The sequence below is a fragment of the Schistocerca gregaria genome, chromosome 10, assembly GCF_023897955.1.
Source record: "Schistocerca gregaria isolate iqSchGreg1 chromosome 10, iqSchGreg1.2, whole genome shotgun sequence".
In the NCBI taxonomy this organism is placed as follows: domain Eukaryota; kingdom Metazoa; phylum Arthropoda; class Insecta; order Orthoptera; family Acrididae; genus Schistocerca; species Schistocerca gregaria.
In genome coordinates this window covers 91,499,394-91,521,497 of record NC_064929.1, presented here as the reverse complement: position 1 = coordinate 91,521,497, position 22,104 = coordinate 91,499,394, and the positions used below count along the sequence as shown (strand labels likewise).

The following is a 22,104-nucleotide window of genomic DNA, read 5'->3' as shown; positions in this document are numbered from 1 at the left end:
AACAATATAGAATATACAAAATGAAATTGTCTGTAATAAATGACAGCAAACTTACAGTTTCTTTCCACGTATGGCTTATAGTAAATTTGTTTCTCAGTAACAATATATAACTAGTTCTATAGATGGTAAAGTATAATAAAAGTTGAAACAAACAAAGATAGATAATTTTGGAGGTTAGTTTGTGAAGTCAGTTTCTTGGTCTTAAAGATATTCATATATTAAGTAGCAATATTTACAAACTAAAAATTTTCTAAGTTCCAATTTAATATTTGTATTGTCCTTTAAATCTTTAATGTACTGAGGCAGTGCATTATATAGCTTAATGCCCATGTGGCTTACATGCTTCTGAGTTCGTGTTCTTCTTACTTGTTCTATGTGGAGATCATTCTTGTTCCTTGTGTTATAGTTGTCATTCCATGTCAAAGCAACATACTTTAAATAAAAATTTTACCTCATCCTCTTAGACTTTGCTGAAAGTTGGTATACTCATAGAGGGTGCTGAAACTAAGGAAAATACCAAATTTCAATTTTTTACCTCAAAGCATTCCTGAAATACGGTCATGTAAATTTTTAAAAACTGGCCAAAAATGTGTGAACGGACTTTTTTTAAATTGCCCTAGGAGCTGCCCTAATTGAGCTATAGAACTGGGAAATGTGTCATTTTGCAGCATTTTTCATGCTCTTTCCAGTGATAGACAAAAAAACATAACTTGTATTAATAACCTTTTTCAAAATGGTAATTATTATTTTGATTTAATTTTTTTACAAAAAGTACATAATTGAAAATTTTCAAAATATTTCCATAACTACTTCATAATGTTGTAAATCACATGGCAAAATATAAATGTGGGACGATGATGGGTTCATTGTTTAAAACATTATTCCGGACTCTTGTTTTTCACTAACGGCCCTAGCTTGACCAAACTGACCTTTAAGGTAATACGTCAGTAGAGGACCATATACATAGGGCTTGATGTCTGTACAATAATTCAGAGACTGGGCCATTGTTGAGATTATGCAGTCTGCATTGTTACCTTCTAAAGCTTTGTGTGCCTACAGCATTATTGTGCACTGTAGTTTTAGTGCAAATCAATTGTTACCTCTGTCTTGACCAGTCTGTATCTACTATATTTAATAGTTCATTTTCAAGTAAATCTATACATTGAAGGACAGTTTATAAGTGATTTTTGTATAAATATGGAACCAAGTCAAAAGTGCAGTGCTGTAAGAGTGCAGTGTTGTAATCCATTGAAGAAGTCAAATCATTTTATTCGAGACAGAAAAAAACTGAGAAATGCCACAACATGGATGCCCAAATTATTTCCTCAAATACCAAGTGGTGCCAAGATTTGTGATAAATGTAGGAAAGTTGTAACCAAATTGAAAAATACACCAGAGCCCTTCAGTGATGAAAAGTGTGGAAGAAGAATCTTCTCGATCAGAGATAATCATCAGAGACCAAGACCCTGACTTCACTCCAACTTCATTAGCATTTAACACAACACTTCAAGAACTAGGTTAGTCCCCAATTGACAAGGCAAAACTAACATTAAGCATTACGCCAAATCAGAAGTGAAGAAAATCTCATCAATGACACGTAAACTTTTTGTTGCTCCTGAAACTTCTTCCTCAGATACTGATACTGATACTGATGAATCCGTTCTTGAAAATCTTAAACGAAACTTTAAAAATTCTATAAGTGGATCAAAAAGACTAATGATTCTTACAAGTTTACCTGAAAAGTGGAGTGTCGGGATAATAATGAGGGAATTTAATGCTCCTAATTACATTGTTCGGCAGTCCAAAAATATTTTGAAAGAGAAAGAATTAATGGAAGGTCCAAACCCAAAACCAGGGAAGTGTTTACCAACAGAAACAGTCAAAATTGTACATTCATTTTATGAAAATGATGAAGATAGCAGGGCAATGCCAGGTATTAAAGATTGTGTGACAATTACAGAAACAAGTGGAAATAAAACAAAAATATGAAAAAGACTAATTTTTTGTAACCTTAAAGAAGCTAACAAGCATTTTAAAGACAAGTTTCCTAATATAAAAATAGGTTTCTCTGAATTTACTGAGTTGAGACCAAAACATTGTGTATTAGCTGGCCAGAGTGGCACAGACACTGTCTGTGTGTGCACAACTCACCAAAACATAAAATTAATGATAGAAAATGCCAAAATAAACACAGTAACAAACAGCAGCTTAAACAATTATAAGCAGTGCATTGCAAAAATGCTTTGCAACCCATCATCAGTTGATTGCAACATGGGAAACTGTGAATACTTAAAATTTTAAAAGATTCTTTTCATGAAAACGTAATTGAACAAGTTCAGTTCTGATAGTGGATGTCAGTTGACCGATGTAATCTGGAAATTGTTCAGAAAACTTCTGAAGAATTCATAGATTTATTTTGTAGTAAGATGTCAACTTTGATTCGGCATGACTTCATTGCCAAGTAACAATGAACATTCCTTAACTCCACAAGAGCAAACCTTATGGAATCTGAATTTGTTGTATAACTGTGGAAGCTTATTTGTTTCAGTTGTAAATATTTGGCATGTATTATTGTTTTTCTGACATGTTATACATCCTGGAGGACCTCCTCACTACGAATCAATTGGAATGAAAGTAAACCTAATCTAATCTAATCACAGTTTTGAGCATTGGGTTGTCTGTGGCCCATATCTATCCATCACACTGCCATGCAGTGAGGAGCTTGTGTAACTTGAAGAAAAATACAAGGGGCTGTGGACTGGATGTATAGCTAGTGTGACAGTGTGTATTTATATTTGCCACCGTGCTTATGTTTCGGATTACTATCCTGCCTATTAAATAATGTTTAAAATTAGTAATAGTGTTTCCTTACACACTAAGATATTGCTTTGGAACATTGCCGTGTTTTTTGTTGTTATGGTCTTCAGTTACGGTAGAAGACTGGTTTGATGCAGCTCTTCCATGTTAGTCCATTGTGTGCAAACATCTCCATCTCTGCATAAGTACTGCAACCTAAATTCATTTGAAGCTGCTTACTGTATTCATCCCACGATTTTCCTCCAATATTTATTCCCCACACTTCTCTGCATTGTCAAATTGAAAAGTCCGCGACGTCTCAGGATCGGGTCCATCGAGATAGCCGAGTTGTCAACGTGACGGACAGTCGTGCCAAGGTCCCGGGTTCGATTCCCGGCCGGGTAAGAGATTTTCTCCCCACGGGGAATGGGTGTCGTGTCGTCGTCGTCATCGTCATCTCGTCTGCACCGACACGCGAGTCGCCGAAGTGGCGTAAACTCCAAAGACTTGCACCGGGTGACCGGTCTACCCGATGGGAGGCCCTCGCCACACGGCATTTACATTTCCAGGTCTGCAGTGTCGAGAGTATGCCGACAATACCAAATTTCGGGCATTACCTCTCGCCACAGTTGTCAGTGCTAATAGACCAGTAACACCACGTGAAACAAACGCAGAAAATAATGTGAAACGTACGACAAACGTATCTGTTAGGACAGTGCTGCGACATTGGGCTTCAGTGGTCTTAATGGCAACAGACGACCGACGCGAGTGCCTTTGCTAACGATACGAAATAACCTGCAGCAATTACATTAGTTGGTATATGTGTCCGATGGACCATGAAAGGCTTAAATAAGGCTAGGGATTTGCTAAGCAATGTATTACCAAGTTTTTTACTGTCACATTTGATGGCTTCACTAACTGACAACCTAACATATACTTTGGGCTAAGCCACAGAGTAGTGTGTCACCACAACCAGTTTTTTTGTTTTCACATTTGGTAGCTTTGGCAAGTAACAATAAAACTGTGAATATATCTACAGAAAAGTGACACGACAGTGGCTGTCAATATTGCGTCACAGCTCGTAGCCGACGACTGGCACCGGACATTTCTCTTAGTGCCGATTCGATACCTCATCCTATCTGATTTTCGACAGTCTTCTGTTGCGCACATTTCAAAAGCTTCTATTTTACTTTTGCCTTAACTATTTATCACCCACGTTGCTCTTTCGTACAATGCTCCACTCCACACAAATACCTTCAAAAAACACTTCCTAACACTTAAATTTAAACCCACCAGCCCTAGCTTCTCGTGAGTAGCTCTAGGTATCTATGGCCAAATGACTTATGCGATATAAGAGTAATAAATTGTATACACAAATCTTCCTCATACATCAGTCTGTCTGTTAGTGAAAACTGTATCATCACAATTTCTAGAGTTACTACCGAGATGAGCCCAAACATAAGTAAAGCAGTCATTGACGCAAAGATTCTTGTACGTACCACAGTGCTTTACCGGCAGTTTTTCCTTTTAGAGGTGGTATGCAGATGCTTTTCTCTGACCTTTGAACTGATTTACCTAGACAGTTATATGGATATCTACAGTTTAACAGGGATTTTGAAACACCCTATTTGGTGTTTTTCACATTGACAAACATTGCCAGAGATGAAAGAAGTGATAGCCGGCCGGAGTGGCCGTGCGGTTCTAGGCGCTACAGTCTGGAGCCGAGCGTCCGCTATGGTCGCAGGTTTGAATCCTGCCTCGGGCATGGATGTGTGTGATGTCCTTAAGTTAGTTAGGTTTAATTAGTTCTACGTTCTAGGCAACTGATGACCTCAGAAGTTAAGTCACATAGTGCTCAGAGCCATTTGAAAGAAGTGATAAGTGACAGATAAAAATCCTAGGACTGACCAGGCATCGAAGTCGAGATCTTCGGATTTGCAAGTCTGATGCATTACCACTGAGCCATCGACTCATTATCCAGGCCTGTAATATTTAAAGATATTAAGAAATGTTTTTCTCACTTTACCGAGTGTGTGTCAGATAGACTTATAGTTAGATTTATACATCTCATAACATACATTATTGATTTAATATATTGGAGACATATCAGGATTTTTACATTATTTCGTATACATTTCTGAGATGTTTCTACACAATTACATACTACAGCTTCCAGTATATAGAAGTAAATGAATAATTTGAAACAAAGGAAACTCCTGGTTGAAAGATCAACAATGTAGGAAAATGTAGATTGTTGCTTACCATAAAGATGATACATTAAGCAGCACACAGGCACAATTAAGACACTCACAGCACTCATCAGATAGAGAAAGGCAAATGTACATTATTCACTCACACAAACAACTCTGGCAGCTCAGACCAGAATGTGTCTTATGTTCAAGTGTCTTTTAGTTGTGCCTATCTGCAACTTAATGTCCCATATTTACGGTAAGTAGCAGTCTGTCTTTTCCTATATTCTAAATGTACAATTTCCTTGTTCAAACTGTAAAACTGTCATCAAACAATTCTTTGATAGAATAGTAACACTTTTCCACCATGCAGGTATAGAGTAATTTTTTCAATGATCCTACTGCCTTTTATTTTATTGTAAATTTTTAATACTGTGTACTACAGTGTTTGGGCAGAGAGTCTTAAACGGCGTGTCAGCAGTTAAAAATTCTCTCTGTGGTGAGTGCTGTAGATGTATTCAAAATGGAGAGTCAAGTGCATTATATGCACAGAATTGACACTCGGTGTAGTGTCTGACGGGAGTGACTGTATATGGGAAATGCTTTTACAGTCACTCCCGGCAGCCACCGTGCCAACTGTTGACTCAGTTTTCGGAACAGTATGTTTATTTCTATGTGAGAACGATAGTACCTCGTTTATCTAAAGGGAAGGAATAGATAGTAGTTGTAGATTTTTTTAAAGTGGTCCACAAGATGCCCTGTGTTTGGAAACACATGTTCCTAATTTTTTTTGGTTAAATACCGGAGTGTCAGGACATTTGCCGAATTTCCCCAGAAGGTTATGCCGTAATGAATGACTTAAAGTGAGAGCGATAGACTATCTCTCTGTCTGTGCTTGTGGTGCCTGACATAATTATACATTGCAAAAGCTTGTCGTTAATTTGTTTGCTAAGGAGTCTGTGTGTACTTTACAATTCAAATTTTTATTGAGGTTTATGCCTGAGAACTTCACGTGGTTTGCTTCTGTGATATCCTGATCATTGCAACTTCACTTCACTTGGTTCTAACAATTTAGCTTCAAATTGTATCATTTTGGTTTTAGTTACATTTAGTTTCACCCATTTTGATGGAACTAAGATTCAAGTTTCTCTATTTATGACACTTTCTAGAATTCTTTCAGGCGATTCATTTCGTATCCTTATTATAATCCACAGTAACTCTGTTGGTATATGTTTCAGGTTTAGTAAGTGGAATTTGTATTTACCAGCAAACTTAATTTAATGTAAAAAAAACATCGGTATGTAATACCTCAAAGTCATCTTAAAATTTTGTATTGGAAATTTATAGGAAATGTCGAGTCCCAGACAGTCACGACAGAAAGATGCATTGGCGGCCAGACAGAGAGTGTGGGTGTGTGTGTGTGTGTGTGTGTGTGTGTGTGTGTGTGTTTTTGGTTAATTCTCTATTGTAAATTTGAATGTTGTGTTTCACATTTTTTTGTACTGTTTTGTTATAATTTTCTGAATTTACTATTCTAACAAATTCTCTCTGCAAATGAAAATTTAGCTTTGAAGTTCAAATGAAAATACAGACCTCATTGCGTTTGTGGGAAATGACTGTTCTACAACACAGATTTTCAAAATTTGCTAACAAAATTGTTTTCTTTTGTTAATGAAAGGGTAATATTAGTCTTAAAAGAAGGCAGTTTTTTGAGATTGTGTTTTTCAAGTATATGTAAAATGATTTTTGACCATGAAGTGGTTAATCTGAAACCCTCTTCAATAATTTTTTTTGGTCTGCTTATCTGAATAAACTCCTTGAATACTATTTGAACTGCATAATGATGGGGCATCTGAAGGTGGCTATAGTTTGGTAACGGAAATATTCTTCTCAAAATGGGGTCAACTTGACTAGAAACCTGAAACCATACCATAAATCAGTCACTGGAAAAATCCTTCAGAAATCGTCATCTCTTGATTATTAATGTTGTCCTGTATTTTTACAGTTTAATACTACCTGTAATAATAGCGAATATTTTGGGGAAGTTTGAAAGATAACCTAAGGGTTCATAGAATTGGAACTTATTATGTTCCCCATAAATGTGGGAAATATTGCGTGAAACAAATGTGGCACTGTTTCTCCATGCACTGCATCAACATTATATGTAAGACTCAGCACTGACTGAGCATAATACAGTACATGAGCACATACACATTCAATTTTGAGAAAATGTCTTCTTTTGTGTTCTGCAAGTTGTTTCTGGCACAACAGTACTAAGGAGGTGATTGATATACACGTGGCATTGAATCTCATGAATCACGATAGTGGTTTTGCACACAACACAGCATTGTGGACTGTGTTGGAAGCAATAAGATCGGTTCGACAGCACGCTGCAATTCGTGGAACATCATCGGACAGCTAGTGTGAGCTGCCAGTAATGTAAATATTTGGCTGAGCAACCGTTAAATTGTAGAATGGCCATTGCGAGCATTTAAATATCCTCTTCAAGCAATGGGTTCAGTTTGAACATACCGTTACCGGATATTGGCTTCGTCCCATGTTATAGTAAAGATATGACATGTGACATCATATTTTCACGAACTGTGGGAACACTAGCAACATTCCTTTTGTGTCTGTATTAGGTTTGGAATGCAGATTTTGGTGACAGACTGCCCTGTAGCATAGACCGAGGTCTAGGTTAGGTCGATAGGTGATAGTTCGCTTGTCAGCAGGTATCGAATGTTTCAGTTAATCCTTCTGGTCACTATATAAGGAGGAAGACTACAAAGTACCGGCACTTCGCCAGGTGGCAGGAGTAGTGTGTGTGCTTTCAGAAATTCCACGGACGCACTGCAAAGTAACGTTGTGAGAATGTCGTGAAAATTTTGTTCCATTGACATACTACAAAAATATTCACTTGCATTTGCTTATTTTATTTAGTAATTTCTGCTCTTGGACAGTCACAAGTACCGGTTCATTAACAACTACAGACAAAGAATTATAAATATCCAGAAAGCTTTATGTAATTCTTCCAAAGACCTGACGAAAGCCTATAACGGTCTGTCCTGATAAGTGGCGTCATCTCTGCAGTCACAACTTGGAGAGTTGCAGTGAGTAGCAGCTGTTACGCGTGTCCCACCTCCGATTCGATTCAGTTCATGCCGTGTGCCGTGAGGTAGATTGAACACCGGCAGTGTGGTAGTTGCGTTTTTGACGTGCAAGAAGACTTTCTGGGGTGGAGAGGTCCACTCGGATGTGCAGGTTGTCACAACATTGTAATTGTCGGCTAATAGGGTCACGAAAGTCTTGTGGGTCAGTTTGAGATTTCGATCAGATTTTACAACCTCGCCGAATGATATCGTATATAGGAAGAGACGCGTTCTCCTTTCTCATCTGTAACTAAATGGGAGCTAGCTATCTGTTTACGTGTAGTGAAGTGATGTTGCTTAGCGCAGAAGTGTCCTGGATAACAATACAGGTGGCTTGTCCTAGCTGAACGTGCACTAGATCAGTGTGGGAACTGTTATACTGTGCTGCTGAACAGTACTTGTCTGGTGAATACACTGAAGGAAGTGCTGTCGTTTCCAAACTGCTTGCGTCATCTCCGTAAGGTGTTCCAATCGGTCTTTGCAACAAATTATTGTGGCTTTTCATTTTTGCAGCTGTTTTCTGAAGACGGTGCCAGCAGGTAAGTGACTTGTCCGAAGTGACACCCAGAGCAGTGGATCGGTGTTGCATTGTAAAACATTGCTTCTGGATATTACCTGCGGGCAGTACAGCTACACGTACTTCTCCGTACGTACTTCGCGAGCCACCAAAGAGTGCACAGCAGAGGGTATCTGGTACAACTACCTGTCATTCCCATTCCCGATCCGTTCACAAACAGAATGAGGGTAAAATGACTGTCTATATGCTTCTGTATGGCCCCCGACTTCTCTTGTCTCGTCCTCGCCTTCCGTATGTGAGATGTCAGCTGCCGGCATTAGAACGGTTCTGCAGCCTATCGCAGATGCCGATTCTCTAAATTTTTTCAGTAATATGTTGGCTTCTCTACAGGGATCGCTCTGCTGGTGCTCGTGCCATTAACTCCCCACATTTTGCCAAGTAGTGGATGCCTGTCCCTCTGGGGCGTCTGGACTCCCGGCAGTGGCCATCCTGTCAGGTAACCTTTGCTGCAGCTGGCTGGCACCCGTGGGAAGGGTCCCCGGTCGGAGTGGGTGGCATCACGGCGGATGACAAGCGATGAAGTGTAGTCCACTATCTCTTGCTGGTGGTGAAACACCAGCAGTCTCTAAGCATTCATGAGCTCAATTCAGTACGCAGAAGTACGACCCCAAATCGTTCCCCTCCACGATCACACCGTGGGAAGGACGTCAGGCTAAGGGTGGCAGTGGATCTCATTCGCCTCGGTACCTTGTATGTTCGAGAGCTGGTGGGAATCATTCGTGACAACAGAGCCTCAGTTTTTTTGTTGAGCATGTAGAGGACGAGTTTGGGGAGGTGGAGGGCCTGTCCAAAATTAGATCTGGATCAGTCTTGATTGAAATAGCATCCTATACACAGTCCCGGGTGTTACTAGCTTGTGACAATCTGGGGGATGTTTCTGTAACCGTCACGCCCCATAAGAGCTTAAATATGATCTAGGGTATCTTATTTCACAGGGATCTTCTTTTGCAGTCTGATGATGAGCTGCGCGCCAATTTAGAGTGGCGAGGTGTACGTTTCGTCCTGCGTGTCCACTGGGGTCCGAGGGATAATCGGGTTGCCACCGGTGCCTTCATCTTGGCCTTTGAGGGTGATACCTTGCCCCAGAAGGTCGAGGTGATGGTCTACCGCTGTGATGTAAAGCCCTATATCCCTACCCTGATGCAGTACTTTAAATGCCGGAGTTCAGCCGTATGTCTTCGCACTGTACTTCTGGCATCACATGTCGAGATTGCGGACACCCGTCACATCCCCGCCTACCATCTGTGTCAGCTGCAGAGTGCACCATTCGCCTTGCTCGCCTGACTGCAGGATTCTCTAGAAAGAAAGGAAAATCATTTAGTACAAGACCCTGGACTGACTCACCTACACTGAGGCTAAGAGAAAATTTGAACACCGGCATCCTGTGCGTATGACATCGTCTTACACTGCCGCTACAACAGTTCTGGCACCGTCAGCTCCGTCAACGCCAGTCACCTCTCAGACCCCCTTGATGGTGGGCCATTTCCCTCCCTGTTGCTCCTGCACCACCTACTTCGGGAGCAACATCCTCCCCTCTCCCCCCTCATTCACAACACGCCACAGTGAATCCTGTAACGCCCCATTTACAAAGTGGGAGCTCCTCAATGCCCTCGCACATTGCCCCGACACAGCTCCTGGGCCTGATCGGGTCCAGAGCCAGACGATTAAAAATCTCTCATCTGACTACAGGCGATATCTCCTCGTCGTCTCCAACCAGATCTGGTGCAATGACGTCCTTCTATCGCCATGGCGGGAGAGCAGCATCATTCCAGTGCTCAACCCCGGTAAAAATCCACTTGACGTGATAGCTGTCAGCCCATGAGCCTCACCGACGTTGTTTGTAAGCTGCTGGAGCGTACGGTATGTTGCCGGTTGTGTTGGCTCCTGGAGTCACGTGGCCTGCTGGCTCCGTGTCAGTGCGGCTTCTGCCAGCGTTGCTCTGCCACTGATAATCTTGTGTCTCGGGTCTGCCATCTGAACAGCCTTTTCCAGACGGCAACACCTGGTTGCCGTCTTTTTTGACTTGCGTAAAGCATACGACACGACTTGGCGACATCATATCCTTGCCACATTTTATGAGTGGAGTCTCCAGGACACGTTCCCAATTTTTATCCAAAACTTCCTGCTGCTCCGTACTTTCCGTATCTGAGTTGGTGCCTCTCATAGTTCCATCCGTATCCAGGATAATGGAGTCCCGCAGGACTCTGTATTGAGTGTATCACTATTTTTAGTGGCCGTTAATGGTCTAGCAGCAGCTCTCGGGCCCTCTGTCTCACCTTCTCTGTATGCATACGACTTCTGCACTTCATACTGTTGCTCGAGTAGTGGAGTTGCTGAGCATCACTTAGAGGGAATCATCCACAAGGTGTGGTCATGGCCTCTAGCCCACGTATTCCAGTTTTCAGCTACAAAGTCGTGTGTCGTGCACTTCTGTTGGTGTTGTACCGTTCATCCGGACCAGAACTTTACAGGTCCGATGACCGTAGCAGTCTGGTCCCTTTAATCCTTCAAACCAACCAACCAGAACTTTACCTTCATGGTGATCCACTCACTGTAGTGCAAACATATCGCTTCTTGGAACTGGTTTTTGACACTCAATTGAGTTGGCTTCCTCAACTACGTCAGCTTAAGCGGAAGTGCTGGCAGCACCTCAATGCCCCCTGTTGCCTGAGCAACACCAATTGGGAGGCAGATTGATCTGTGCTGCTGCGTCGCTACAGAGCCCTTGTCCAATCCCGAATTGACTATGGGAGTGTGGTTTGTGGTTCGGCAGTGCCCTCAGCGTTGCATTTACTCAACCCTGTGCAACACTGCGGTGTTCAACTAGCGACGGGAGATTTTAGGACGAGTCTGGCGACCGGCGTACTGGTGGCTGCTGGAGTCCCTCCATTGTAGATCAGACGTGCACAACTGCTTGCCAGTTACATAGCTCACATTTGTAGTTCTCCTGAGCATCTGAATTACCATCTCCTTTTCCCACTTGCGGCAGGCCGTCTCTCGCGTCGGCGGCCCAGGTCGGTGCCAACGATTGCGACTCGTGTTGGATCCCTTCCCTCTGAACTGGAGTCCTTCCCTTTACTACCTCTACTCATGGTCTGATCACGTACGCCTCCACGGTGTACACCTCGGCTGCGGCATCGTCTGGAACTTTCACGTGGCCCTAAGGACTCCGTTAACCCTCTCCGCTGTCACTCCCCCCTCGATTCTCGACTTGTTCCAGGTCTCTGAAGTGGTTTCCACCGACGGCTCGATGGCTGACGGTCACGTCGGGTTTGCGTATGTTCGTGGAGGGCATATTGAGCAGCACTCCTTGCCAGATGGCTGCAGTGTTCTCACTGCAGAGCTGGCGGCCATATCTCGTGCTCTCGAGTACATCCGCTCGTGCCCTGGTGAGTAATTTTTCCTGTGTACTGACTCATTGAGCAGCCTGCAAGCTACTGACAAGTGCTACCCTCAGCATACTGTGGTAGCATTTATTGAGGAGTCCATCTGTGCCCCAGAATGGTCCCGTCGTTCGGTGGTGTTTGTCTGGACCCCTAGACACGTCAGAATCCCAGATAGTGAACTTGCCGACAGGCTGGCCAAACAGACGATGCGGAAACCGCGCGTCCTGTCTTATGCCACAGGTTTTTCAGGCTTTGGGAGATGAAATGGCATAATAGTACGCACAACGAGCTTTGTATCATCGAGGAGATGACGAATCTGTGGAAGTCTTCCGTGTAGTCCTCTTGCAGGTAATCAGTTGTCCTCTGCCGGCTCTGCATTGGCCATACGTGGCTAACGCACGATCACCTACTCTGTCGCGACGACCCACCTCTGTGTCGCTGTGACTCCCAAATGACAGTCGTCCACCTCTTGCTGGACTGCCCACTTTTAGCCACTCTTCAGTGGTCTTTTAACTTTCCCAGCTCCCTACCTTCGGTGTTGGGCAACAGTGCCTCAGCAGCAGCTTTTTAACGTTTTATCCATGAGAGTGGGTTTTATACTTCTATCTAGGTTTTAGCACGCATCCTTTGTCCCTCTGTGTCCTCGACCCTCGTGCTTTTAGGGTGGAAGTTTTAATGTGTTGCAGACTGGTTGCCTTCTCCTTTTTATTCTCGTTGTCGGCCAGCCACTGAAATCTGCTGTTTCTAGTGTTTCTGTCGTTTTCTTGTCCAATTTTGTTCCTTTGTGTGTTTGTTGCCTTTCCTTCGTTCTTGTGGTTTTTTTCCTTTCATTCCGTTTTGTGTTATATGTTTCGCCCATTTTATTCTCACACTTGTGGTGTCGTTTTATTAGGAACAAGGGACCGATGACCTCATAGTTTGGTCTCTCTGCCCTCCTCTTTTAAACTGACTGCCAACTGAACCTCAAAGCAGGCTGCTCTTCAGAATGTGAAATTTAGTCTGCATATCGGTGCAATGTATTGCGTGCCGTGCAGTGGATAGAGGCTAGTGGTTTTCTTATGTAGATGTCGATGTAGATCTAGACACATATTTGGAGTAAATTTAGAAGATTCAGTTATTCAGCTTATTGTCGAATAAGGAAATGATCTTTATTCGGGTAACCGCATCGAGTGCTTTAATTAAATGTTGTCCTATCCAGGCTGTATCGTATGCTGCAGACAGACCTCGTAAGAGTTAAAAAATAATATCAATCTGCTATTTTTGTAAAGCATTTTAAATAGAATGCTATTTCTCTTTTTTTCAGATTCACGTATAAAAATGTTGAATATACTGAAAGCGGAGATAGAGAAAAAGCGTAAATTACTGGAGGAGAAAGAGCTCCTGAAGCCGAACAAGAAGTACTTCAAGCGGGCAGAGCTGGTTGCCAAGGAGGCGGAGGAGTACCGCCGCAAGTGCGGCGTGGGCGGCAGCGAGGAGGCGGAGAGGCAGTCGGAGGGCGAGCGGCCGGGGGCGGACTCCCGAAGCGGCGACCTCACCGACGGCGGCGTGCCGACGCTGCCGCGCAAGGAGGTGGTGCGCAGACTGCGCGAACGCGGCGAGCCCGTCCTTCTCTTCGGGGAGACGGAGCTCGAGTCGTTCCGCAGGCTGCGGCGCAGCGAGATCCTCGAACCGGAAGTCAACCGCGGGCTGCGTAACGACTTCCAGGAGGCACTCGAAAAGGTCAGATCTCCGGCTCGCCGTTCTCGTGGCCTTCGTTTCGGAGACGGGTTTGACTCGTCTCTCTACGCTACTCTGTAGTGTGCCGTTCCCTTCGTGTCTGTGTGACTGCTGTGCCCTACACTGATTTGAACCCAATTATTGTGTCGGAGCCTCGGTCTCCCTCTACAATATTTGTCGCCCGCAGTCCCCTCAATTACTGAATTGACTTTTCCTCGGTGCTTTGTAGTGGGCTTCTATTCTCTGCTTATCTGTGTTGTTCACGATCTACAGTTCAGTATCTCCTGACGCTACTCACCTAGTTTATGTTTTCAGACGACAACTCCTAAAATTTAAAATTTGTGTTCAGTCTCACAACGTTTATCTTTTTCATGCTGTTGCTTTCTACATTCGATTGATACCTGTGCGACAGCATGTCGACTACCTGATATGTTGCGAAACACTGCACATAACAGTGGAATTATTCCAAGGCTCATACGTCAGGTTCTGTCGGTGACAGAAAGATAGGATCAAATGTCCTGGATAGCCCTCGGGCCGAGGGCCTTTTGTATACTCGACAGGAGGATCGTCTCGGTGTTGCTACGCTACAGTACGGGATGAAAGTTTGAATACTACCCACTTCCCCCGCTTAGGGAAATGGAGCAAATCGCTTGGCTCTTTTTGCATTTGATATCGTCTATGGTGGGCACTAAGGGACTTCTGGAGGCACCATTAGGTCACAGGCAGTACCTTAGAAAACCCTAAAGGAAGGTTTTTTTTGTACCCAAGCTGAGTTGCCGATTCTAAGTCAGCTATGCAAAGCAAAAGGCTCAAAATTTTATGATGTATTCCTAAGAACCTGATCCCAAACGGCCTCGAAAATTCTCACATAGGTTCACATTTACCCTACCTGCAGACGTAAAATCTGATGTGAGGAGATACATAATTTATAAAGTGAAATAGTGTGGAGAAATATGCTTTAAAGTATCTGTTATCAGAAGGGTTCTAGAAACGCCATGTTCTAATAGCAAAGCACGTGCAAAATTTTTGTCCACGTGAAATCCTGTCTGAGGCGCAAAATTAGTTGTGCATTATTTCAATTTCAAATTAGGTAAATTATCAAAGTTTTACTGACCTATAAAGTTCTTTTCATACAAGTGACATGGTACAGCAGGGAAAGGGAGGGAGCAATTGGAAAAATTACATTATCGGAGCACAGAAAAGGTGACCGAAAAGTGGAGTACCGGCTGTCACAATCTGCCTTCCTCGACAGCTTTAAAAATGTTCCCCAAAATTACGGCACACAAACATATTCGTGCTTTTTTTGTGCCGATATAGGAGGAGACGGGGCAGTGGAAAAGAGGCGGTAATGTAGTAAATACTGCAAGACGGTAGACAGTGGTCGCAGTACATAAAGAGCGGAGACGGTGGCAGTGCTAGAGATAGAGAGGAGTCGGGGCGGGGCACAGTGACGGAGAAAGAGTAAAGTGGACAGTGCCAGTTGAAGAGGAATAAAGAGAAAGAGAAGGAGAAAGTGAAAATGGGTGAGGGCTGAGAGCCAGTGATAACGAGAGACGGAGTCTACGACAGTGACGGCGAGGGAGAGGGAGATGAGACGGTATCGGTAAGAGAGAGCAAAAGGGAGATTGTGGCCTTGAGAGGGGACAGGAGTAGTAGGACAGGATGGAGGGAACTGTGGCCGTGAGACGGGAGGCGGCGACACACACGGTGAGTTGGGAGTGAGAAAGAGCGAGTGGGAGTGAACGGTTCTGAGCGACTTGGAGCAGTGGACTAGTAGGTGTGAGAGAATTAGAGTGGGAGTGAGAGGTGAGTTGCACATTAAAAAATATGTTCACGTGCCAAAGTTTTTGGGAAAATTTTTAAAGGTGCCAAGGAAGATAGAATTAGGCAGCCGGTACCACACTTTTTTGTCGGAGTCTTTTAAATGGGAGCATATTCGCTTTTTTGTGCTACAATTGGAGCATTTTTTGGCTAGTATCCTCTACATTTGTGTCATCAGTTATTTTGGTACCCAAATTTGCAAAACTTACCTACTGCTCGCAGCATCTCATTTCGTAATCTAATTGCCTCGGCATCGTCTGATAACTACTGCAGCCCACTACCGTACTTAGTTTCTGTTCGACATTTGACCTCTCTTCGAGACACTGATCTTCCGAGACTTCATTACCTCTGACACGTACAGTGTCGTCGGCAAACTTTAAAGATTCTATTTATTCTCTCTGTACTTTAATTTGTTTCCCAAACATCTTACCAGTTTCCTTTACAACTTGCTCAGTGCACCGACTGAATGACGTGTGGGATAAGCGACATCCCTATCCCACTCGTATCCAATGTACTACCTCCCTTTCGTATCGTCTGACTCCTAAACTGTTGTCTGGTTTCTGTGCAACAGACAGATAATTTTTTGGTTCTGTTTTATATGTGATAACTTTCAAATGTCAGAGAGTGTGTCCCAGTCGACACTGTCAAATGTTTTTTCTACAAAAACTGCTTATGCTTTTCATTTGGGCCTGCTTAGGACTGTGGGGTTTGTTTTGACCCTCCACACAGGTCTTCTGTTCCTTCTTAGCCCAGAAAGCTTTTATTTTCTGGCTGTAAGTGAGCTTCCTCTTCTCTGTCCATTTCAATCTGCTGATGTTTCTGCTCATTCTGCTTGTAAATGACACTGGGGATAATCCTTTGGACCTGTTTTTTATGGTTTCTAGTGGGACTTCTAGATGCTTTAGGTCTGATTTCACTGTGATGATCATTTTGTTCTTTGAGGGCTTCCCTCAAAGATCCTGTTGATACACATCAAAATGTCTGCAGAAGATCTGCCACCTTTCCCTCTAGATGTGATTATGTCTTCTTGGAGACGGTACAGTTAATTGTCGTGTGTGATCCTGTAGGTGCCACCCTCTTCTCTTATCGGCCGTAGGATTTTCCATTCCTCGAGCTCCAGTTTCCTGAGTTGACACGACCTGTTCAGTAGGAGCCATTTAGAGATGGGGCTCCTCACTACTGGGTTGTAATGTTTGAGTTGAAGTTTCTTGGAATGGTGTCTGGAGAGGTAAGTGCTCGTGCAAGAGTGGTAGACCCTCTCCAACTTGGCACGTGTGGCATCTGCGACCCAAGTTCTCACTCTTATTTTCAGAAATCCAATCTTCTAAGTACTTGACCCTTGGACTTTACAAGTGGTTGTACCCTCTAATGGAACTGCAAAAGTGGGTTCCCTTAATGTTAGCCACGAACGAACTTTTTTTTGTGTTGCCCCACGTGTCAGTCGTAGCTACTATGCTGTAGAGACTCAAGTTTGTTTACTAGCCTCCTCTATATTGTCGGTTAACAAGACGAAGTCATCTGCAGTAGTTGAGACAGGGCACATTGATGTTACCTTTTTTGTATCCAATCTCCATTCCAGTTTCCAACAATCTACTCTCTTGTGCAAGAAGGAAGTCAGTACCAAGACTAAGTTATCTGTGCACCGTTCAATCTTTCAACCAACTTTGTTGTATGGGAGCGAAAGCTGGGTGGATTCAGGCTACCTTATCAACAAGGTTGAGGTTACGGATATGAAAGTAGCTGGGATGATTGCAGGTACTAGTAGATGGGAACAATGGCAGGAGGGTGTCCACAATGAAGAAATCAAATAAAAACTGGGAATGAACTCTATAGATGTAGCAGTCAGGATGAACAGGCTTAGATGGTGGGGTCATGTTACACGCATGGGAGAAGCAAGGTTACCCAAGAGACTCATGGGTTCAGCAGTAGATGGTAGGAGGAGTCGGGGCAGACCAAGGAGAAGGTACCTGGATTCGGTTAAGAATGAGTTTGAAGTAATAGGCTTAACATCAGAAGAGGCACCAATGTTAGCCCTGAATAGGGGATCATGGAGGAATTTTATAAGGGGGACTATGCTCCAGACTGAATGCTGAAAGGCTTAATCAGTCTTAAATGATGATGATGATGATGATGATGATGATGATGATGATGATGGTACTCCTCAGAAAGGCCTGTACTATTCTAGCACTCTCCTCACCTGAGCACAGTTTTTTTAGGATGAAGATCAGGGTCTGCTCGTCTGTTGCATCATACGCCTTTTGAATGGCTACCCGGGGATGTCTGCCACGACTCCGGTGTGAAAAAAGTAAGGATGGTCTCAACCTGTTCGTAGATACTCTGCAAGCCACCTTACAGTGCACGCCAGAGAGTACTGTGTACCATTACTAGTCATTCTGTGGCCTCTTCCACTTGCAAATAGAGCGAGGCAAAAACGGCTGTCTGTATGCCTCTGTACGAGCCCTAATTTCTCATATCTTATCTTCTAAGTCCTTGTGCGCAATGTATGTTATTGGCAGTGGAATTGTTTGACAGTCAGCTTTGAATGCCGGTTCTCTAAATTTGTCAATACTGTTTCTCTATGAGAGTTTGTCCGAAGGCCAAATGGTAGCATATGTACGATCCTCCTGTGCGTGAACGATTTCTCGAATGTGAAATTTAAAACTTCGGCTATCTACAGCTGCCACTCCATACTGGTCAACAAGGGACTGAATAGAAGTCTCAGGCCCGCATAGCGATTTTACTTACGACCAGAATTTCCTCGGGTTCTCAGCCAGACTGCTGCAAAGGCGTTATGGTGGTATTTGTTGTATGCTTCGTGCATATATCTTTTCACAGGCACACGATGCTCTACTAACCTTTGCCTGTCATCGTTTGTGCATTCTCTTTTCAACCTTGAGTCCAACAGCCTCTGCTTCCTCAGCATTTTTCGAGTTTCATTATTAAACCCTGGAGGGTCTTTTCCATCCTTTATCCATTTACTAGGCACATAATTCTCCAGACCACGATATACAGTCTGCTTAAACTTTGCCCATAATTCCTCTACGTCCATGTTATTGGAACTAAGTGATTTCAGTTCAATGTCTTAAGTGAGATGCTAACAACTGCTTATCTGCTCTATTTTGCAGAAACACTCTCCTAGCCTTTTTAACTGGTTTATTAACTTTCATAATCGTAGTTGCTATTGTGACATCATGATCACTAATCCCCGTTTGTGCACTGACACTGATTTGAAGTGAAGAGGTCTAAGATATTTCCTTTGTGTGTCCGCTACTGAGCTTAAGGCAGTTTTCAGAAAACCTGTTCAACTGTATTTTGCACAACTGTCTCGTCTGCAGCTGCCGCAATGAATCTGTAGACATCCCAGTCTGTACTAGATCGGTGAAAGTTGCCTCCGATTAGTATTGCATGATCTGGGTATTTACACGCTACTGAACGTGGACTATCTTTGATTGATTCTAGAACTGTCACAGCAGAGTCAGGTTACCGGTAAAGAAATCTGACAGTTAACTCGATTTCAAATGCACCTGTTATACACGACCAGATAACTTCGCCGTCACACTCGATTTCGACGTCGATAGAGAGAATATTTTTGTCAACTACAGTGAACACTCGCCCTCCTATGGTTTCCAGTCTGTCTTTCCGATATACATTCCGTGACTTGTTAAGTATCTCAGAACTTTCCACTTCGGGTTTCAGCCAGCTCTCTCAATCCCGAGAACAATTTGAGTGTGAGAACTTTCCCGGAGGCAGTAAATTTGGGAACTTTATTAGGAATACTTTGACAGTTTACTGATAAAATTTTGACAGTCAGTGTTTTGGATTTGCTCTGTGCAAGATTCGCAAGGGAGAAAGCTGTAATAATGCGGATTCTTGTTTCTTTCAACTGTTCCTCGAGCCGAGTCGTAATGTCAGTATTGCCCTACTTATTCTTTGGAACCCAAACTGAACTTCTCCCGAGTCAACTTCCTCCATTTCTTTCTTAATTCAAATTTATCACCTGTGCCTTATTACACTAACACTTTGCTAAAACACACACCTGTCAGAAACTGCCTTCTTCAGTGTCGGTGTTACTACCTTCTTCCTGAAGTCTGAGAGTCCTTGTGCATCTCATATGTCCCATGTACTCGGTGTAACGCTTTAGTCTCAGTCGATTCAGCAGGGATCTTAATACCTCTGAAGGACAGTCACCTATTATGTGTACCTTGTTTCGACTTCTCCATCTTGCTGTTGTTGTGGTCTTCATTCCAGAGACTGATTTGGTGCAGCTCTCCACAGTACTCTATTCTGTGCAAGACTCTTACCTCTGAATAACAACTAAAAGCGTAATTCATTTGTACGTCCTTACTGGATTCATCTCTCGGTCTCCGTCTGCAATTTGCTGTCCCAAATCGAAACAATATTTCTGATGGATTGCATCTGTGATGAGGAAGAAACCATGTGGTCTTCCTTGTTCAGTTTTAACTCTGGAAAATGTACAGAGAGTGGGAATGACAGTTCCCGCTAGTCCAAAATAATCTGCTAGGCGAGAGGCTGTATTGCTGGGAATGTCGTGTTGTTCGCTTCGTCACATCTCACACGATCGTCTCTGATTTCACCTGTACAAAATAATGATTTTCCAGCAGCTAAATGAAACGGATTTTGAGCAGTGCAGAGAATTTTGTGGCGTAGTGGACACTATTCTTATTGAAGGTGCGGTTGTCCCAGTATTAGTGGTCGGCAAAGCCCATTTTCATCTGTACGAGTATCGGGTGTCAGAGAACTCACACGAACTAACACCAAAAACCTCTCCACAGCTCAAAAGTAACAGTGTGGTGCAGTATTTCCGAGACAGGGATTGTTGGGACTTTACTGTTTTGAAGAGGGAGGAACCGTAGTTCCTGTGACATCGGCTCACTGCGTCAAAATGCCAAACGACTTTCTTCGTCGACAACTCGAAAGGCGGCGAGTGAGTGTGAGAGAAATGTGTTTACAACAGGACGGTGCCACAGATTACGCGGCAAGGGCACCCGTGAAAGTAGTTCGACAAATGTTCCCAGAACGTGTCATTTCACTATACGGTGATGTTCCTCGGCCCCTACACTCGTCCAATCTAGTGATCTCTGGCTTCTTTTCGTGGGGCTACTCAAAAGCGAGAATGTACGTAAACGAGACCCACGCTATTGGTGACTTCGAGATTTTCGTTCGTCGGGAAATTGAATCTGTGCTGGATGAAATGCTGGAGTAGCCTTGTGTAACCTAATTGAGGTAGATTTTAAAAAATGCAATTAAAGTATTTTTAGCGAATGCAAGATTTTTCAAAATAAAATCAGGTTTCAGTTATTCAGCAGTGAAAAACATGAATTTCTTCTGCTGTACCCTGTATGTACAGGGGTGGCAGAGTTAGAATCCCAACATACCCAAACAACGGCCCACTCAAAGTTCGTGGATTGATGCCACACGTCAGTCTGACAGACCACTTATGGACTAAATTCTTCTTTGCGAGTGTATCTCCTCACTGTAACACCAAACGAGAGAGAAAGTAATGAAAGAAAACAAGCCTTCATTCTTCTGTGTGAGAGACAGTCGAGATCATCCGTATAGTGAAGTTAGCAGCATTCAGTTCCTTCTCAAAATCTTGAACACGACACTTCCAAGAACACCTTCCATCTATTGCCCATTCTAAGAATTTAAAAATGATTGACTGTTTCATCGCTTTGAGGCACTAAAATGGTCTGTTTTTAATTAATAAAAAAAAAGGGAGTTTAGTGCCAGAGACTTTATGGATTGTGTTTTGTTGCAGTTAAACATTTATCTCTTCCCTGAAAGCCATATGCCAGTGTTACTGACTTCTCTATCACCTACATCATTTGTGAGGTGTTCTTTTTAAATGAGCACTATTTTGAAATAAAAATAAAAATGTAGACTTTTCGTACCAATTTTACTGTTGCATGAAAGCCTGTAATTTAATCTATTTTTCTATGTAATCCCACCAGTGTTCATTGTGTTTAAGTTTGTTTGGGAGAGTTTGAAAAATATGTGATGTGATTTATTTTCTTAGTGCTAAGGGTGTGAAAGTGGCATAAATTCACTGTCAGACCAGTGAAGTGTATGGAGAAATCATTATGAGTGATCGGGTGGTATAGAAGTAAGCAAGAGATTTTAAATACGGCAGTAGGAATGTGTATGATGAGGCACGATGGGGGGACCTTCAGTCTTTACAGACAATTTGGTGCAGAAAGTTGAGGAAAAAGTGATAGAGAACGTATGCTTTAGAAATTCAGTGTTATGTGATGAGTTTCCTCAAGTGTCAGGAAGTGTACTTTATGGATCAGGCAGCAGATTTCTATGAGGATGGTTTTCAAAAGCAGTTTGTACAATATAATAAGTGCAATAGTATTGGTGGGAATTATGTAGATTAAAATACAGGCTTTTGTGTAAAAATAAAATTACTAAGAAAAGACTACCTTTCCTGAAAACAAACAGTGCATATG

At 42.9% G+C, this 22,104-nt stretch overlaps 1 protein-coding gene across 3 annotated transcripts in view; it reads left to right on the top strand.

Moving 5' to 3' along the window:
* The window catches only part of LOC126293727 (pre-mRNA-splicing factor 18), a 115,503-nt gene that overhangs the window by 629 nt on the left and 92,770 nt on the right, over window positions 1-22,104 (top strand). For all 3 annotated transcript variants that reach the window (XM_049987050.1, XM_049987049.1, XM_049987051.1), the window contains exon 2: window positions 13,401-13,816. In XM_049987050.1, coding sequence (XP_049843007.1) covers window positions 13,415-13,816 — 402 coding nt within the window. In that variant the 5' untranslated portion in view covers window positions 13,401-13,414. The remainder of the gene's footprint in view (window positions 1-13,400; window positions 13,817-22,104) is intronic.